General features: G+C 49.1%; 1 protein-coding gene across 1 annotated transcript; it reads right to left on the bottom strand.

The window, feature by feature from the left end:
* Positions 1 to 12,484: 12,484 nt before the first annotated feature.
* NEUROG1 (neurogenin 1) lies at positions 12,485 to 13,018 on the bottom strand. Its single transcript, XM_074604515.1, has one exon. It carries the CDS (start codon positions 13,016 to 13,018, stop codon positions 12,485 to 12,487), a length of 534 nt encoding a protein of 177 aa, XP_074460616.1.
* Positions 13,019 to 20,178: the final 7,160 nt, after the last annotated feature.

Here is a 20,178-nt window from a genome sequence, read left to right on the forward strand (position 1 = left end):
GCCTCTTTCCTTGTTCTGTTTGTGGTATATTTATCTTCATGAAGAGAATGGTAGCAGAGGGATTTATTTTTCTGAATGAATGTCTCTAAGCCCCCCATACCTCCAGGGCTTATAGTAAGGTTGGATCCAATGACAGGAGAGTCAACATTATAAGCCCTTAGAGAGGGCTGAGTGCCTTGTAGATAGTCTCAAGTGGATGCGCTTTCAGCGCGCCGTTACCCCGGCTTACATTAGTGGCTGAAGAGACTTTGTCTGTCCCCGATGCCCTCGGGTGACCCGCGACCCCTGCGACTTCGCTCCGCCGAGATCTGACACTCACGCGAGCCCCCGGCCGAGGAAATGGAGAGGGGCATTGTGCCGCGGAGAAAGAGCAACACAAACACGGGGGGGTGTTCTCAAAGGAAACAAAAACCCAGTGGAAAAAAAAAAAACACCAAAAACCAAAAAACCCTCCCCAAACTGGCAGCGAGGGGTAGGCAGGGAGAAAGCGCAGGCACACGCGCTGCTGGGCAAAGCCACCCTGGAAAGCTGTCTGCTGGGGGGGTTTCTGGAGCTCCTCGGGCTCCTTCTGCCATGGGGTGTCTGCTGGCTTTAGGTGTAGCTGAGCGAGTTGTGGTGGGTGATGGAAAATGCGTTTCCCTATGAGTTCTGCATTTCTAAATATAAAAACAGAGTAGGCTTGGTTTTGCTTTTTGGGAGTGCTTGATGAATGTGGTGGCAGACATACAGCACAGAGATGATTTGCTGTATCCATATATCCCAAAGGAAAAAGAGCAGAGCTAAACCCCACTTGTGTCTCGGCAGAAAATGCTGAAACTTCATTCGGAGTTTCAAATGTCAAAAAGGGGCTGGAACAGCCCAAGCTTCTGCATCCTGGAGGATGCCAAGGACCGACCTGACCCCCCCGGGGTGTGTGATCACCCACCTGTGGGTCAGATGGCCAGGCTGGCACTGTCCCTGGGGCTGGCACTGTCCCTAGAGTGACACTGTCCCTAGAGTGACACTGTCCCTGGGGCTGGCACCCTCCTTGGGGCAGGGGGTGGCGGTGGGGACAGGTAGGATGTGGCAGGGGTCTGTAAGCGAGCAGGGTCACTACCGTTGTTGTTATGCACGGCCAGTGCCTTGCTTTGAGCAGTTCTTAATGCCCGAGAGAGGCCACCTTGTCACAACCAGTGGCTCCCTGAGAGGAGTGGTGCTTGTGCAAACAGCCACATCTGCCCAGGAGCTTTGGACTGATTTGGGGTGTTGAGGGTCACCACCTGACTGTCCCCAAACCTGTGCCCAGCTGCTGCTTTCTACTTAAGCGAGACAGTGACATCTCCATACAGCCTCTGGCCACTGCACCGAGGGCCCCAAAGAGTGTGAGATCTGCCATAAATCACAAGCCGGCGGTGATGGCATCATGTTCCCATCTCCCCTCTTGAAACCTGGGCTTCCCCCACCTGTGTCCTCCATCCCTACTTGGCTTCAGGCCTTGCTGTTTGGCTTCAGGCTCAGATCCTGCACTTTGCAGCACTTCTGGGAGGACACCGGACATATTCTCTCCCTTTAAATAGGTGCTGCGGTGGTATGGGGGCAACCGTGGTACCGACCGGGGCAGGGATGGGGAGGAGGTGACAGCGCAACATCTTCCCCATCACCTTGGAGAGGTGCGACATGCCGCCTCCCAGCCCACCCAGCGCATCTGAGCGTAGCCTATGCATGGGAGCATTTTCCAGATGCCAGTGTGTGTTTAAAGGCTAAAAAGATGAGCGGAAAAGCCCATGTCATGGGTGCCTGAGCTAGCAGGAGAATTTCACCAGCATGGGGGAGCGTATTGTCCCTGGAATGGCTGAGTGGATTTGCATGCTTAATTCCTGATAAGCATTTTTGGAGGAGTAATCTGATAAAATCTTCAACCTGCTGATAGCATAACCTTAATCAGGTCTCCCTCATAAAAAGCCCATGGGACTTCCAGCTGCCAAGTGTGCAGCCCACCAGCAAGGGAAGGGATGTGGTCACCCATCGCGGCCGGGCTGGGTCGGTGCCCAGGCCAGAAGCCAGCGCTCCCCATGTGGGGAAAGAGCAGCGCAGCCCCTCTGCGGCCCAGGACAGACGGAGGAGAAGACGACTTTTATCCCATTGTTTTTCCTTGTGATTAATCCATCTAAAGTGCTCCTCTGCGCGTAGCCAAGGGCAATGTAAGAAAGAAGCAGTTTGAGCTTTGTGGGGCTTTTTTTTTTTCTTTTTTTTTCCTCCCCCTTTCCAAGTGTGCTTTACAAACATCCTCTGCGCTCGCCCTCTGTATTTGCAAAACCGTCTCCTTCTGCCCATGGCTCCTGATGAAGTCCTTGCAGAGCTCCTTGTCCACCTCCAGTCTTTTCAGCACGTATTCAAATTAACCCTTTTGTCCCATTCACACCCCCTTTCTTTGGCGGATATTGTGGCTTTGCCAGCAGCGATCCAGCAGCGGCTATTCTAATGTAATTGCATTCTGGCAATGCCTTGAGAACCTGATCAAGATCATCCCGCAAATTTAATCCCTCCAAATTACAAAATGTTTACTATCAATCACCTTTACGCAGCTTTATTTCGTGGGCTTTCTTCAAGGAGAGAGGGGGAACGTGTGTGTTGCCAGAGATGCCCCTTCACGTCTCCAGCTGATCACCTCAATGGGACCAGAGTCAAATGGTCAAGGCCATATGCGTATGAAAGCCCGGGCTGCGCTGCCAGCTATTCTCTCTAGCTCTGCATGGATTTCACACTTTCTATCCTGTTAAAGTGCCTACCATTTACTTTAGCGTTGATTTTTCTTTTCCATTTCTGCATCCTGTGTCATCTGGATTTAATCTAGTTAGCAGATTTTATGCCTAAAATTGCATTGTTAAAGGGAATTGTTTAAATAGAGACTTGGTGGAGAACCCTGAAACCCCTGAAACCGGGGTGTCCCCCCGCCCGGCTCCGGCCGCACATACCTCGACTGCTGCGGCCCTGGGCTGGGTGCGGAGGGGCTCGGAGGTGGCTTTGCTTTCTTGAAAGCATCCATTGCTATTTTCAGAAGCACAAACAGATGCAAATGTCTCTGCAAACATTGCACAATGAGATGCAGGGAGAGGACAGCCTTTCAAAATCTCTGAATAGCCCTTCAAAGCAAGTCTAATTAGGGTAAGTAGAGGTAATAGGCCCACTTGCGTTTTTTACACTCACATTTTTCCCCCCTCAAAGCCTGCAAGGCTCTTTTTCCCCTATAGCTGGGGGAGGGAGGTATATACCCTTGCTCGTTTGTTTGCGCTAACAAATGTAGGGATGGAAAGAAGGGGGAGAGGTAGAAAGGCGCGAGGGGGGGAAGAAGAGAAAAATCAATCATTTGAAAAGTCTCCTCTGTTAGTTTTTTTGTGTGGCTTTTCCTGGTGAGATAGATAGCGGCGGAGACAGCAGCATCCCGGCTGGGGCCGGGGTGTGGGGCAGGCACCAAAGCAGAGGCTGCAGCTCGTGTCATGTGGAACTTCAGTAAGTGAAAAAGAAAAGCAGAAGGTATGGGCTGAATACTTGGGTAAATCAGTAATAGAGCTAAAGGGCATATGCCTGTAGGGAATATGTTGGCATAAAAGAGCTTTAAGAGGGGCCATTCATACTGACAAAGGGAGATTTGAATTGCTGCCTTCACAATAGCATGAAAGGATGGGCTTGGGGTGTTCTGAAACAAAGTGGAAATCATACTGCCCTGAACGGCTCTAATAAGCTTTTAACTATTTTACATTATGGCATTACCTCCTTTTTTTTTTTTTTCTTCTTCTTGTGAGCCGAGTGCCAGGACCACTTAAAAGTGTGATTTATACTTTTTTGCTTCATGGTAACTTTGGAGGAAAATAGATGGGGACTCAAAGGCAGTAATTCAGCTTTTTTCAAGACGAGGAGGGGGAAATGCCATCATTTCTGAATGTCCCAGAAAGCACACCCGCGCGCCCAGCTCCCCGACTGCAGCGGCAGCACCCTCCTCGCCTTGCTCCAGCCTGGGCCAGGGATGCCGACTGGTTGCATCTACCACCTATCCATCCGGCATCTCCCATTTAATTGTGCTCATTAGCAGCCATGCAATCAGGCAGACATCACTGTTCACTGCCACTTGGGTTACTTCACTGTGCAACTCAGGTGGGCTTCAGCGTGCGCTCCAAAAAATGCAGAAATCCCTTGGCAAACCCTCACTTTTCACCGCCAGCAGAGGTTCAGCACCTCAGCCCGTATCTGGGGGGACTTGTGGGGCTGCCGGTCCCACTGCCTGCCTGGGAAGGAGGCAGTTGCCTGGCCTGTGTGTTGGGAAACGCACGCTGGCTTTGTGTGTGCTGGGGCTCCCTCCCCGAGCTCCCCCCAGATGGTGCGATCGCACGACTGCACTGTTAAAATAGAGCTCGTATAGACAATTAGCCAATTACTCACTCTGTCATTGCACTTTCTTCTTGTAACTGAGATGCAAACTGGACTATGTCTTCTTTGGTAGCTTCATTCATTGGCAGCATTATTTAATGACACTTTTGTCAGCTTTGGGTCTGCCCAAAGATTTCTGAACGTAGCTTTATGAACCTAGAAAGGGCGCCCCGTGGAGTGAAAGTGGACTTTGAACCTACAGACGATGCTAAAGACAATGAATTTCCCAAAGTCAGGGAAAGAAATCCAGAATGTGGCTACCACAGGGCATGTGGCTCAGCCCCTCATTGTCAGCAGCAGCGGCTACAGAGAGAATAGCCCAGTAGCCAAAAGAGGTTGAGCATATGGACGCATGGGCCACTTTCTCTGCTTAAATATCTCAGAAAAAATAGCATTACAAGTGCTGCTGGGCCCTTTTTAAGATGGGAAGGTTGGGTGGCTGGAACAGCTGTCCTGGACCAGTATCTCACCTCGGATCCTCTCTGAGAGTGGCTAAAATTAAGTTTCTTTGCTGTGATGGGTGTTTGTCTCGGCCACAGTTTAGCTTCGGTGCAGCTGTGAAGCACTAACGTAGTGGAAACGGTGAGAGAGAGAGGTTCGGTTTTGCTCCTGGCATTTTTCAGGGAAGAACAAAAAGTCACCTACTGCCTAATGAAGGCAACTCCATCCTTCTACATATGTTTCTTTGAAATGGCTAATGATTTTATTATCCATAACTTTTGGCACCAAGCGTCATTAGTGTCTCTTATTCATGTCTGAAGTTCAGTCCCATACAGGTACAAGAACGGCTCCCCAGTTATCTTTAAACACACTTAAAAAAAAAAAAAAAGGAAAGAAAAAAAAAAAGAGAGAAAACAAGAAAAAAGAAAGAAAAGAAGGAAAAAAAGAAAAAAGAAAGAAATCCCATCTTTTTCTTTCCAGAGGCTAGAGTTTCTGTGAGATTTCTCTCGTGGCTCCTCCAAGCTTGGTTAGTGTGAAGCATGCACTGCACACACACAGTCTGGGGCGTCCACAACCACCACCACCTTTCCTCGGCTGACAATTCCCTTCCCTGCATCCCATATGGCTCCGTGGATCTCCTGTTATCCCAACAAGTGCTTCCCGGGAGGGCAGGGCAGGTGACAGCCGCGCCGGTGACAGCCACGGCGGGTCAGGTAGCCCGGACCCTCCTTCCCTGGGACCACAGACCTCATTAGCTGCCACTTGATTTATCAAGAGGGCATTATGGCTTTGGAAGCTGACATCTTTTTGGATTGCAAATAGGAGAGGAGGAAACTGTACCCTGTGAAAAGATTGATTAAATACTAATTAACCTCTTTTCTTAGATAATGAAAGCACTTCAGTGAGCTGGATAAACACGATGCGCATCAGTTGCTCTCCTGGAGAAGCAACGGGTAATTGAGAGAGCAATATCCATTACTGATGTTGTGACAGGAAAGGTTTTCCTTTCAGATTACAAAAGACTCGGTGCAGGAGAGATGGTACTCAAATAGGAAGGAAAAAAAAGTCATATTTCTTTTATCTCAGGAGTTAAATCCCTTCGGTTTGAATAGTCATACCAGTGAATTAAAGGAAAAAACTTGTGCATTTATACTAAGGATACACAAGTAGAAAAAGAAAAATAATTAAATCAAGTTACTTGGGCTTTGGAAGGAGAGATTGACTCGGCTGCCTGTAGTTGCTGGTCTTTACTGGTAAGGTCTCTAGCTTTTCTAGGTTCTGGGCAAAATAATCTATAAATATTGCCTGTTTCCAGTGAATCCCAGAGACCAAACTGGAAAACCACAGGGAAAGAAGAGATGCTTTTTCTGGTCCACATTAAGATTTACAGCGTCCCCCCTTACCATCCTAAGGCCACGTGCTGTTCTTCCACAAGGAGAGCAGCCTTGCGAAGGAGGACGTTTGCTTTCTCAAAAGTGAATATTTTCAAGGAGAAGTTCAGGTGGGAAAGGACTGTTCAGTGCAGTTTGTTCAACTTTTACCTGCCACTAGTGATTGTCATTCTTTCTGATCCTGCCTTTGAGACTCTTTTTTTCAGTGCATTATCTGGAAGGTCCCCCCATTTCCCATGGGGAATCCAACGTGAATATGACCATGCTGGGAATCTTGTCTTTCTCCCTTTGCTTTTTAACATTTGCCTTCTCCGTTTGGCCTCATTCGACTAAACTGAAGTGTTCGTCAAGGACCCCTCTTGGTCCCCATGGTAGGGAAAGGGACAAACTCCTGGGTCCAGGGTGTCCCTTGGGCTATATGTACCTTCTCCTACCACCTTCAGAAATGGACTAACACCATCTTAGGTATGGGATTTTGTATTTGCATCTTTTCTATTTGCAAATTTTGTGTTTCTTCAGGTTTTCCATCTCAATGGAAACCTGCAAGTTGGAGAAGCATGGTGATCTGCTAGGTTTGCACTGGGCTACAGATACCAAATGTTGCTGTAGACCATCCTGCTGGAGGTACTCGTGGGTATGATTTTATACAGATTGCTGACATCTGCCATACAGAGAGGAGCAGAACAAGTTGTTTGTTTGTAGAAATAAGTCCAATTAACTCCTACAGATGGAACTTAATCCATTATTTGTGCAACAAACCATTATGGTCCGTAATCGCCTTGGACTGCCATTAGACACCTTTAAATACTTTCCTAGAAGGCAATTTTGTGAAATCTTCAGGTTAAAAAAAAAAAAGATTATCCTGGAATGTGCAGAATGTAATAATCCAAGAAAGACACAGTGAAGTCCTGAGGACTCTGCCAAATCCCTGTTTGGGAAATAGAGGCATCAGTCCCCTCACATGCTTCAATTCATAATTAAGCACATCTCATGGGCATGAAGCGAGAGTGGAAGAGAGGCCGTGCACCAACACAGGCTGCTCTTTCCCCGAAGCACCATGAATCTCCCGGGTGGAAAGAAAGGGAGCAGGGGCTGAGTAGTGCAGCTAAATGAATGAGCTCAGAGCAGGGATGTTAGTGAGACACTCTAAGCATTTTTTTTCCAGTTACAGCATTGCTGAACTCGATGTTGACGCTTCCATTGGCACAGTGCATGCAAGACCATGTCTGTGGGCCCTTATTCACCATTACTCAAATAATAATGCTAATCTCTTCTCTAAAAGTCTTGATTCAGCAAGTTTTACTCTATGCAGAAGTATGCTGCGTGCTCCGTCCTACTGACCCTTGCCAAAGCCCTACTGAAAGTCAACGAGTCAAACAAATGGGGTAGGAGCCAAGTGAAAACCGTTTCTTGTACCTGCAGAATCAAGTACATGGCACGGAGAAGGGTGGCATCTCCGTCCCAGCCTCTCAAATGTGATATTTCTTTTTCCTTTTTGAACCATCAGAGTTTCATAAGATTTTTGAACAGCGAGATGGGCGGTACTAACGGATGCTGCTGCAGAGACAGTCAAATGGAAGCAAAAGTGGGAGCCCTGAATAACAATGAGTGCCATGCCATCATCATTTCCATGCAGACAGAGAAGAGCATTATCCATTGGGCAGAGCCTAGTCACTCTTGTCTAGTGGATCTCAAACTGGAAGATTGACAACTGAAAAAATAATAATAACAATGATAATAGAGGAGCATCGCTTGGCGTGTGGAGCTTTGATCTGGCAGCAGCAATGCCTCATGTGAAGCTTTTGCCACCTCTCCCGAGAGAACAGCAGCCCCAGCAGAGAGGCGGTGGGTGGGAAAACCCCATTTGCAGGGGGCACAGCTATTTCACCACCACGGCTCAGCCTCACACTCCTCATTGCCCTGGTGGTTAATAACAAGGCTGGGTCCCACAGGATCTGGTACTTCACCACAGCTCTGTGACATCTCTGATATCTTCAGTAGTTTTTCATCTTGACCATTCTGCCTTTGGTTGGCGAGGAAGAGAGAAAAGGGACTAGTTGATGATTGGCACTATTACCAGGCTACTGGGCATAAAACTGGTTTTAAGAAGTCAGTTAATTTGTTAATTTGTTAAGACTGTTTATATGAACAAATGCTTCAGTAATGTCCTTTGAAGACTATAAAAGTTCAGCAAAGTATCAGCTGAAAGTATTTGATGCGGTATTTTGGCATCTCCATTCTGCAGTGCTCACGTACAGTACGGTCAGTAAATCTGCTTGGTCCTCAGCAGCTCTGCTCCTCCAGATGATTTCTTTTAATTGCATATGCCACCAATAAAAAAGCTCCTGGAAATTAGTTCTCACCTGCTTCTGTTCTGATAATCTCTACCTACTATACAAATTGGTCTTAATGGAGCATTTGAGCCCCAGAGATCTATAATTATAGTATTAAGTTTCATGTGCTTACAGGTAGTAGCGCAGACTGTATTTTACAGATCATGTACAGAGGAAAATCAAAATCTACAACAGATTGACACCCAATATGAAAATCCTTCTGAGGATGCTCTTGTTAATAACTAAACCCCACGCATTGTTTGAGCCTCACCCCAGCAGGGACCACAGTAACTGGGGCACCACATGGCACCGAAATCACAGAAAACACTTGTTATCTAAAACTTGCACAGAATTTTGGATTTGCAGCTATTTGCTCACTTTTTTTGAGTATGGGTAATTCACAGAGACTCTCTAGAGCTTCAGATCAGTTGGGAAAGGCTGGAACAGAGTAGCTCCGGTGCTGTGAGGCTGCTGGGGACCTTGTCGCCAGAGCACATGAGCCTCTTGTAGATGGTAGCGGACTGTTACCCCATGGTAAATCTCAGCAGAGAGAAAGTGGGATAATCTCAGTGGTGTTTTGAGAAAGTCTGTGCCAGAAGCACGTTTCCCAGCTAGCAGGGATGCCCTATCTATGGGGCCATCTCAGACTTTCTCTCCTAAGTGAAGGGGAATTAAGGACTTGCAGGACCTCCTGGCAGAGGGTCCCTAATGCTTGCATGCCCTGGAGGTGGATGGATCCGGCAAGAATAAAGGATTACCAACACCTATCAGCAGACATATGAAAAAAATGCACATACATATATCTAATGTAGTGTCAAAACTCAAAATTGAGCTATTTCAGTTATTTCTGAAGTCAGTAAGGGTCTTGCCACTGATTTCAGTTGGACTGAGATTGGTGCCTGTTTATGGAAATTTTTTACCATGTAACTATCTGGTATTTCCAAAGAAATTTGCCAATGATTTCCTCAGTTTAATTCACCTCTTTTTTTTTTTCCCTGTAGCAGTGCAAGGAGATGATTTTAGTGCAATTAAAAAAAAAAGCTGCCTGTTCGCAATTGGGGAAGCCTGTTCCAGCTCCCTGTCAATTCACCAAATGATTCTTTTGATAAAAATAAATACAAACCCCGTTGTTGTAAACGGGGGTGCAGGTTGGTCCTGCAGCCTCTGAATATAGGCATTCCATCTGTCCCAGCGGCAGATTTGTTCAACTATGTCTGAACCTATCACCGCTCGAGGGAAAAACTGTTCTCTGACTCATGTTAATGTATGAATCTAATTGTATCCTCACGCAGTTTGCAGCTTTCATTGCCCATTAGGAACATTAACATCATACACTGAGTCCTGGTAGATGTATGGTCTTTATATACTGCATAATGTCCACAGATCTCTGCTTGCAGCAAAGAAAACACAAAAGAATAGAGGATATTTTGAAGTTTTGTGGAGTTTTTTTTCTTTTTTTTTTTTTCTTTGAGATTGAAGTCCAGTGTCTTGGGACCCAGTGACTTTAGATGACCTTCCGTCTCCATGGACTGTACTAAATTTCAGCCCCTGGAGGCTACTCCATACAAAACCTCCTGGCTTTCAAGGGCAGGTGCAAGCAAAGCTTCACTGCGTCACAGATCAAGACCTGTTACTGCCAGAATTAGATTTCACAAATCTCTTTTATTTAACAGGACATCATTAAGGAACTGGCCTATACTGGTTGATGGTGCCTTTAATTAATAGAAGTATTATGCTGCTATTAGGATTTCCAAGCAATAACATTCCCTTTTCAGCATTTATACTTACTGAGGAAGTAACGTGGATGTGTGTGTGTATATAGACAAGCATAGGAAAACTCTGTTACAGAAATATAAAGACAGCAGACTCAGGCACTCAAAAGGGAGGAAATGCTGACACTGAGGTGTCTGTGTTATCTTAATTTGGCTCCTCTCCTATTTTTTGTGGCAATTATATGCCCCCATGTTATATTTTTGATCATATCTCCACCTTCTTCATTACACAGGAGGGTTGACTTTCAGGCACAGATTTTGCCTGTGTGATAAACAGCTTCTCAATGTTTTGCCTGACGCTTTCAGTGCTTGCCCTCTGCCTTCTTCCCTGCACAGCGTATGATCGTGTCCTGAAGACTGAATTTCTTCTTGGGCTTTTACAGCAGTCCTGAGCGTCTGAGTGCTCTGAAAGCTCTGCTTAATGAAATCATTAAATTCACTAATGATGTGAGGGGGGGGGTGGTACCCGAGTTTGACAGATGGGAAACTGAGGCATAGGAAAATGAAAGGCAATTCATTCCACTAACCCTGAGATGTCCCATCTGAGATGTGTAGGAGCTGAGTTATTCGAGCTTGTACAACACCGTATATCCAAGCATCCACCTCCTTTCCCCACAAACACCCCATTAACTGCCCATACAGCTCTGATGCACCAATGTTTTAGAGATGGCTGGAGAGACATGGTTGAGCTGCCTCATTCTCTCCCATAAACCAGGGCAAACAGAAAAAAACTGTTGCTTTTAAGGGTGTCTGAGTGCCCAGTGCATAATGGGAACGTTGAGAAATGCTGAAGAGGGGGAGGATGGAGACAAGAAGAGTAGAAGCCCTTCAGCAAAGTAGGATTTGGGGGGGATCAGAGTGCTCCCCCATTGCACACAAATGCAGGAGAAAGGAAAGGCTGTGGTTTCCCGAGAGTGGAACAGACTTTGTGGCCATGAGGACCCCTGTGGACACCCCCAATGTCTAGCTGTGCCAGGGCTGGCGCCAAGCCCATGAACCCATCCCACCGCGTGACCTGGGGAAAAGGGACGGTTTGTGCCAACCAGGTTGTCCCAGCGCTGCAGGTTTAAGCAAAGCTGTGAGCTCCATACTCTCTTCAGGGGTGCAGCATCCTCTCTGTGCCCCAAATCCCCCAACACTTTCCAGCTCCCCTTACAAACCATGGCGATGACAGCCCTGAACACCAACACTGCTGGTGGCACCCGCTCTGCTGCATAGGCTGAACGAGTCTCTAATCCCTTCTCTGTGAGACTCGGGGGCCAGCTGATGTTTGCAGGTAGCCGCACGTGTCTGTGGCCAGCATGGTGTGAGAAACGACGGCTTGGCCCGTGCTGACTGTCGCCTTGGGGCAAACGCTTCTCTTCCACCCCAAGCTCCTTCTGAGGAGCAAAAACCCCTGAGCTTAAGAAACAAAACTCCAGAAGCACCGCTGAAATTCAGTAAAAACGTTAAAAATTTTATTTACAGGGTAAAGTACAATTTCTTTTTTTTTTTTTAAAAAAAGAACCCACTTTGATAAGAGGCATAATAATAGAATAAAGCTCTTTATGTACAAAAATACAATTTTCATATGAATGAACATCTTGAATAAATTAAACCGCTATCCGGCCCCGTCGCTGAATACCCCGTGTCTGCTCCTGCTCTAAAGCAAGACCGCCGCGCTGGGGGTCAGCATCTATAATGCATGAGCCTCCCCGCTCGCCCGTCGGGCGCAGGGTCCCATCGGGGCCGGTGCTGGGGCCCCCCCGGGAGGGGCTGAGCCGCCCCGGGCGCAGGGCAGGAGGGATGCGCTGAGCCCCGCGCTGCGCCCCGGGGCCGCATCGGCCCCCTAAGCCTTTTCATGGCATTGTCAGGGCGTTCAAACCAAATTTTCATGCTCGTTTTTCTTCGCCGGAGAGCTACAAATTGTAAAATTGACTTTTCACCTCGTCTGCGGCAGCAAATCTGTCGCTTTTCTTCCCGGTTTTCGGTGTCGTAGGGGAGGCGAGGCGGGGGGAAAGGGGGAAGGGGCTGGAAGGGGGGGGGCTGGAAAGTGCAACGGGAGGAGACACCCCCCCCCCCAACCTCCCCGCTCCCGCCCGCCCCCGGCCCTCGGGCGGGGAGAGCCGGGCGCGCCCCGCGGAGCGGCGCGGAGCGCTGCGCGCTAGCGGCAGGGAGCGCCCGGGGGGGCGGTGGCGGCGGGCAGCCCGCGGAAGCTGCGCAGGCTGTCGGCGGGCGCGTAAGGGCAGTCCTCGGAGGTGGCGGGGCTGCTGGGGCCGGAGGCGGAGGCGCAGAGCGAAGGGGCGGACGGGGAGGCGCTGGACAGCCAGGAACCGGCGTCGCTGCCGGGGCTGGGGGGGGCGGCGGCCCCGCGGTAGGCGGGGGGCGACGGGAGGCACTGCTCGGCCAGGCGGAGGGTCTCGGAGAGGGCCCAGATGTAGTTGTAAGCGAAGCGCAGGGTCTCGATCTTGGTGAGCTTGGTGTCGTCGGGGAAGGTGGGCAGGACGCTGCGGAGCTCGTCCAGGGCGGCGTTGAGGTGGTGCATGCGGTTCCGCTCCCGGTCGTTGGCCTTCACCCGCCGGCTGCGTTTCAGCGTGTGCAGCAGCGCTTCGGTACGCGCCCGCGCACGACCGCGCCGCCGCCTCCGCTCCCGCGGAGCTTCCGCACCGCCGGCGCTGCTGGCCGCCTCCGCCGGCATCCTGCGGGGAGAGAAGACGGAGCCCCCGTCACTGCGGGCAGCCGGGCAGGGAAGGGGCGGCGGGGGGGGAAAAGTGAAGGGGAAGGTGCGAAGCGGACGGGGAAGGGATGGGGGGGGGGAAGAGAGGGAAAAAAAAAATAATGGGGGTGGGAGGGGGGTAGTGCTTGGCACGGCGGCACCGCGCCGAGCAGGTGCCGGCGCCCCGCGTACTCACATGGAAAGGCACTCCCAGGGATGCAGTAAAGCAATAAAAATATAAGAGAGGAAAAAGCAAAAGCGTCCCGCTGCAGGGGGAGGCAGGGCGGACTTCGGCGCTGGATGGGGGAAAAAAAAAAAAAAAAAAAAAAAGAAAAAAAAAAGGGAGAGGCGGGGCGGGGGGGGGGACACGCGACCGCTCTTGTCTTTGAAGTGCTGCGGGCTGCGATCCGCTCGTGTGAGCGGCGGCTTTGGCACACGACGGCGCGGCCGCCCGTACTTATAGCGGCGGGGGGACAATGGCCCCGTGGCCGCCCCGCGGGGCCGCGCCGAGGCGGCAGGTCGGCCCCGTGCGCCGCGCCCTCCGGAGCGTGCCCGCAATTACCGCGGGCAGCCGCGCATCTGCCGCGCCCCCGCGGGAGGGGGGGTGAGGGGGGACACCCCCCCTTCTGTCCCCCGTCACCCCCCTCATGTGCCGGGAGCGGTGCCCGGCTTGGAGGTGGAAGGGTCAGCCGGCCGTCCCCGGCCGGAGGGTTCCCATTCTGGGTTTAAATCGCTGGGATTTGGGAGAAAGCGGTGAGGCCAGACTCCCAGAGGATGAGCCGTATTTTTTTCACCCGGATGGAGGGTTTCTTCGGGTTTTCTCTACACCTTGCGATTTTTCTACGCGTCCCCGTCAAAGTGAAAATACTCTGAAATGATAAAACTTTTTAACTCAAAGCAGGTTTTTTGCCTCCTGCATTTCAGAAGTGATTATTTCCGCACACTTTGGCTTTTGTGGGCTTCACTTTGAAAAGGGTTTTGCAGGTGCTCAGAAAGTTAAAAATTCCAAATGGCCTTTATCTTATAAACTTCAGTGGTCGTGAAAGTATTTATACAATTCTTCTTTGTCTCTGGATAAAAACCACGAACTGTGCAGTTTTAATTGTAAAGTTCTTGCTGCCGCTGCTAATCCCCGTTAAGTGCCCAGGTATCACTATTTAACGCTTTGGGAAGCCACAGTTTTATAAGTGGCTAAAAAGTTTCCAAATTCTGGCGTCTGGCGTTTTGCACCCTGACTCTCCGTGCCGAGAGGAAGCCCCATTGTCAGCACTCAGGTGCTTGCCTCTCTGGAAGGTTTTCAGTTTCACTGCCCATCAATAGCCATTTTTGGGCATCTGTGCCTACACTCACATGTAATCACATGCTTTACCCTTCTATTAGATGTAGGTTCATTCGCCCCACTGTGATTTTCTCCTATGCCTTTGATAAATGGGTAAAATTGACAGCGTAAGTTGTTGTCTTTACCTCTCTGTTTTAAGCTCCTAGCAACCACTCTTTACTTGAACCTGAGAGTGGAGTTTGCTATTGGAGGTGTTCCGTCTGCTTCCCCCCCCCTCACTTTGAGATGATCCAGGAGACCAGCAAACGGCCACAACCAACCTTCTTTGTGCTCGAAAGATCACGCACAGAAGTGAGCAATCCAAAAAGCCCTGGGAGATGAATATTAACGAGTCGCAACCTAGAAATAGTTTTCCAGTGGCCGAGCTGGCAGAATCGGCTCCCTTTCTGCTCTTTAACATCTTTATATGGCTACAGACCTTCGATGTGCGATATAACCCCGTAAGGCCAGGTGACGGGGGCCAGGCTGTTCCGCTGCAGGGACTGAGCTCTCTCAATCACCGGCCCTGCAATCAGGCTGATGTTTTTAGGGCCCGTGCATACGTAAATGACTTTCTGCGCTAAGTAGTTCCACTTCACTGAGTTCCTCGTGTCCTTAAGCGAGGGCACGATTCGAGGCCTCGGTCGGCAGGCAGAGATCGGCGGTGGGGTTCCCAGCAGAAACCAGGAGAAAGTCAGAAAGGACCCAAATTTAAAGGTTATGGAAGCATATGGCAAAAATGTTAAACTTTTGTTAATGTGCACTTTGTATATAGTGATATAAACTGCGGTGTTGTCTGCAACACTTTGATTGTCTTTTGTTTAGGTGTCTTTGCGCAGTCAATAGTTTATTCATTAAAATGTTTATGATTCCCTAGAGTTTCACAGACTTTGGCACAACCGATCACTTGTCTGAAAGTTTGCAGTGAAAGCGCATTATTCATTAGTCCTTATCCATCATTTGCCGTTTGTCATTTGTTATTCTCTTGTTTTAAAAGTTTGTGCTCCAATCAAGGAGGGGAGAGAGCACCATGTGTCTCTGTGATCAGTCACAGCCATGAATAGCCAGCGCTGAAGTGAATGTTTCACAAACAACCCATAGGCTGAAATTTGTTTGCATAATCTATTCACTGCGTACTTATGAATAACGAATGCATTCACAGAATCAGAATTGTTTCAGGAAGCCTTCGCAAACAGAAAGAAGTGCTAAATATCTTGGATAATTTATTCCCGATGAATAATTCAACCAGTTCTATCGCAGGCAGTCTACTAATTTTGCAGATAAATTATTCAGCCAACGCAGATAATAGCTCTTACACCTTATGGGCCTGCTCCTATGGCATTCAGCTGCTAAGGTTTCTTGAAGTTTTCTGAGATCGGGAAAGAAAAAAAAATCCCAAAATGAAACAGGACCTTTGATTTCAAGGAACATAGAAGTGTGTTTCCAGCATCTTGCTGATGGCCTTAGTCTGATTTTTAGCCTTTAGTATTAGCTTCTTTGCCTTGATATAAGTTCAGTAAGCTCAGATGGGCTCGTAGATGTTATTAGTTTCATATTTTGAGCTCTAAGGAAATTTGCCGTAAATACCTTTTGCTTTGAGACACCTTACAGCACTTAAAAAAAAAGAGAGAAAAAAGATTCAAATATAATTTTTGGCTATGGAAACTGTAAAAGCACAGTTGGATCTGCCCATCCTTCGCTACGCGGGATGGCAAACTGCTCATCTGAAATCAGAGCAGAATGTTGTGGGCCCATTTCCATGGGGCACGTTTGTCACTTGGTGGACCCGGGACCTCGAGCACGAAGCTCACTCCTCTGTCCTCGTGCTGAGATGTCAGATGTTGGGTGTCGCTCACAGCTGGACTCCAGAAAAAGTAGAAATTAATAAAGGCGGTTGGAGAAAAGGTGCCAGCAGGACTCGCAGCAAAGGCTGTTGGTGCTCGGCACCTCTCTCTAAATGCACTGTTTCCAGTGAGGAAAAAGCTGGTCCATGAGAAGATACCGTTCCCTGGGTAAGTGTTTATTGTAGCTTGTAAAGGTGACTCCACCTTAGAAATCAGCCTCACATGTCAAAAATGACCACAGTTACGATCATTAGAGCAGTGTTATTGTCACTCTTCTCCCCAAGCACAGAAATGAGCAGTTCACAGTAAAACTGCTCCCGCAATTGGAAGATGCCTCAGAGAAGTCAGAGGTACTTCTTTTTTTTTTTTGAGCTTTAAGATTCACAGCAATAACACTCGCCGTACTCTCTGTTTTGTTCCATTAGTACCTAAGGGCTTAAACTAATGTTGGGACAAGTGTTAATGTGTCAACCGGGAAAACACTACTTTTTTTTGCTCCCTCATTGTCTGAAAGCACGGCCAGAGCGAGAAGGCAGAGCTGCCTGCACAAGATGCTTTGAACTGAATTTGGAGAGGGGACGTGGCTTGTGGCAAAGCCATCACCCTGGGAGCAGAAAGCTTGACCCGGTGCCTTGCAGGAGTAACGGGAGGAGCACGAGGGATGCCCACGTCGATGCAGCAGGAATGTTAAAAATAGATAGAAAACCAGAAGATGGCTCGATGGGGCAGCTTGTGTCCCTGTGCTTGTGTGGGCACGGTACAGAGCGTGGTGGCTCCTTCTCCAGCCCTGGGTGGGGACAGAGGCGAGGGCCACAGGGATGGACATACGGTGCCGTGCCCCTGGGACCCATCGCCTGGCCGGGGTCGGCTTACAGCTCCCGTCCCGAGGCTACCGGTGGGTTCAGGGGTTCACGCCTTGGCTGCTGGCTAATGGACAGCCCTGCAAGTCCAATATTTGAAAAGGATCTGAGCCCGCAGGGAGGCAGCGGGAACCCCTTCTTGCGGGGGAAACGCCTGGCGAGCAGCTCAAGGGCTTCACCTAGAGAGGATTTGGCCTCGTCTACCTGCCTGTGGCCAGCGTGGGGCCTCGGCCGTGTGCTGGGGGCAACTGGCGGGAGGGGAGCACAGGGACATCGCAGGGAGGGTCCCCGAGTGCCAGGGGGTTCCTGGCCCTGAGGAGCCGGGTCGGCTCTGAAATCCCCCCTGAGCTCCTGGGAGCTGCGGCCGGGGCTCAACCCCTCCGGAGGCTCTGCAGAAATAGTGGGAATGTTTTATTTTCAGGTTTTAAACGTGTGATGTCACTTTTTCCTTCTTTTTGGAAGCGGGGGTGGGGGGACGGACGGACGAGTAGGTAAACGATTGTTCCCTGCAAGCACAAATGTATTTTGTTTGTTGTAATTAAAATGTTTTAATGAGACAACCATAAAATCAACCATTAATTATTTTTTTTCAAACACTTCTGCTTCCTTTTGAGCTAGGTCTATTTAGAAATAGTTTAGAGAGTAGCCTGCAGTTTTATTCTTTCTTCGGTATTATACACAGGAGTGGAGAAGTCATTTATAAATAATTACACAATGTTTTGGGTCTTTGGGTTTGTATAATATATCAAAGCGATTAGTACACGCATTGTTCCATTGTAAATGGTTTTTTTCCCTTCCTTTCAGTTTCACTTGCCTTGTCTTCTATCTAAACCTTTTTCGTGAAATCCTTTGTCTTCCTCATTCTTTTAGCTTGTTACAGTGCAGGGACATTCTTCTTATTCAAACACTCACAGCATGAGCAAAGAAAGCTACTTCTGTCGCATCTTAAGTTTTACCATAACTTTCTGGCATTTTCTTTTCTTCCAATTTTCCCAGACTACTGATAGGGTAATGAAGAATTATAACATACATCAATTATTGGTGCTCACGGTGTATTATGCTCCTGAATTCAAGGGGAGATAAAGAGAAAAAAAAAAAAAAAGAAAAAAAAGCGCCACTTTCTGTGGTTTTTGAGGCACATGAGAGAGGACTCGGCGCTGATTATTTATAACATCTTTCTGAGCATCAATTATGTTTGACTCCTACAACCACTTCCTTGTCCCACTGGTTTTATGGCCAGAAGGAGTCATTTTTGTGTGTGGTAGCTGCGGCATTTAACTTGTTTCTTTTATGAGGAGCCCAAACAATGCATCTTCAGGCCAAACAATCTATCTCCCCGAATAATAGCCCAAGTGTCAGTCAAGCGCTCGGGGCTGGGAAATATATGATCATGGTAAAGGGCCCCGGGAAGAAAGCCTGGAGATGGAGGGGTTTGCGCGGGGTCCTCGTGCGAGTCCCCGGCACAGCGGTGCCATCTCCCCGTTTGGACACTGGGTGCCCCCAGGGATGGGGCTGGCTGCCTGAGGTTTCAACAACCCTAATCCGAGTTATCCAAGGAAAAGGGCCAAACCCTCCTGGTATGGTCATGCCGCCGGGGTACGCTCCCTGCCCAGCCCTTCCCCAGCCTCCCAGCTACCACATTAACTGGGAAAAATGAGATTAGGATGTCACCTCCGAGAAACGAGCCCTTTTTTTCCCCCCACCTTATTGTGCGAGAGGTTTTTCTTCTCTTCCCTCCCCCCCCCTTCTCCCGCCCACAATTCCCCCTCTTTTGTTGATTCGTATTTTGTTAATTGAAGCTGGAACACTTATCCTAAAAGAAAGGGACAAAATTCATTGACTGCCGTGAGGATAAAATCCCCCCAACAACGTGCAAAGCAGGAAGCTTAACTACACGCTGAGATGCTCAGGTTTTCTTTTATACCTTCCATATAAATAATTCTGCTTAGCAGTGGCTTTTATTTTTATTTTCTTTTAACTGCGATAAAGATAACCTGAAATAATTGAAGCTCTGTAATGTGGGATGAAATTGAGCCTGAGTTTTTTTTTTGGGGGGGGGGCTGTCAGGGTCCCTCCAGATCTGGGGATGGAGTCTTGCAGCCGGGGGAGGATGCTCTGGGACCACCGGCAGCCCCCAGGTCCTCCAACCGGCCCGCCATGGGGGCCCGGGGGATTTGCTGCCATTTGCATAGCAGGTGTTTGGTCCTGGGCCATTCTTCCTTAAGGGAGTTTTAATACGGGATAAATTACCAGGAATTAGGAGGAGGCAGGCGACAAGAAAAGCGCTCGTGGAGTCTTCTCCCATCCGTGGCAGGGAAAAACGGCGAGAATGGCTTAAGAAAAGGAGAAAAACCCAAACGCAGCAGCTCTGGCCCCAGCCTGGAGTGTTTGGGGTGCACAGGGGTTGGAGGGCAGCTCGTACCGACTTCTCCTGAAATTCAGGTTTGAACTCAGGAACGTAGTAATCCCAGAGACAGTAATACGATTACTGGCCTGGGGATCTTTTGAGTCAGTAGGTCTGGTAGGGGAGTTTAAAATGTTAATCCCTGGTATAATCCCTTCCCTGGCATTGTATGTACAAGGGTTGAACCCGCAAGAGAATGGCCTGTTTCCTTCCCCGGGCTTCAGGGCGGGAGGGCAAAGGCTGGGGAATAACCCCCGCACTGATGTGCACGCAGAAACACGCGTGTGGACATGTGTGCACCTGTGTGTGCCCACCTGCTATGTTACATACATGTACCCACAGCCATGAACACGCAGGCCCGTGGACACTCGTTTGTGTGCACACACACGCAATCACACACGTGCACACACGCGTGCACACACGCAGCTCCTGCACGAAGTTTTATTGCTGTCCCAAAGATGGGGAGGGACTTCTTGTAAGGGCATGTAGCGATAGGATGGGGGGTAATGGCTTCAAACTGGAAGAGGGGAGATTTAGATGAGATCTCAGGAAGAAATTGTTTGCTGTGAGGGTGGTGAGCCCCTGGCCCAGGTTGCCCAGAGAAGCTGTGGCTGCCCCATCCCTGGAGGGGTTCAAGGCCAGGTTGGACGGGGCTTGGAGCAACCTGGTGTGGTGGGAGGTGTCCCTGCCCGGGGCACGGGGTGGGACTGGATGAT

This window comes from Larus michahellis, chromosome 11 (genome assembly GCF_964199755.1).
Source record: "Larus michahellis chromosome 11, bLarMic1.1, whole genome shotgun sequence".
Lineage (NCBI taxonomy): Eukaryota > Metazoa > Chordata > Aves > Charadriiformes > Laridae > Larus > Larus michahellis.

Coding starts and splice junctions, on each gene's coding strand:
- NEUROG1 (XM_074604515.1), bottom strand. CDS start 13,018: ATGCCGGCGGAGGCGGCCAGCAGCGCCGGCGGTGCGGAAGCTCCGCGG.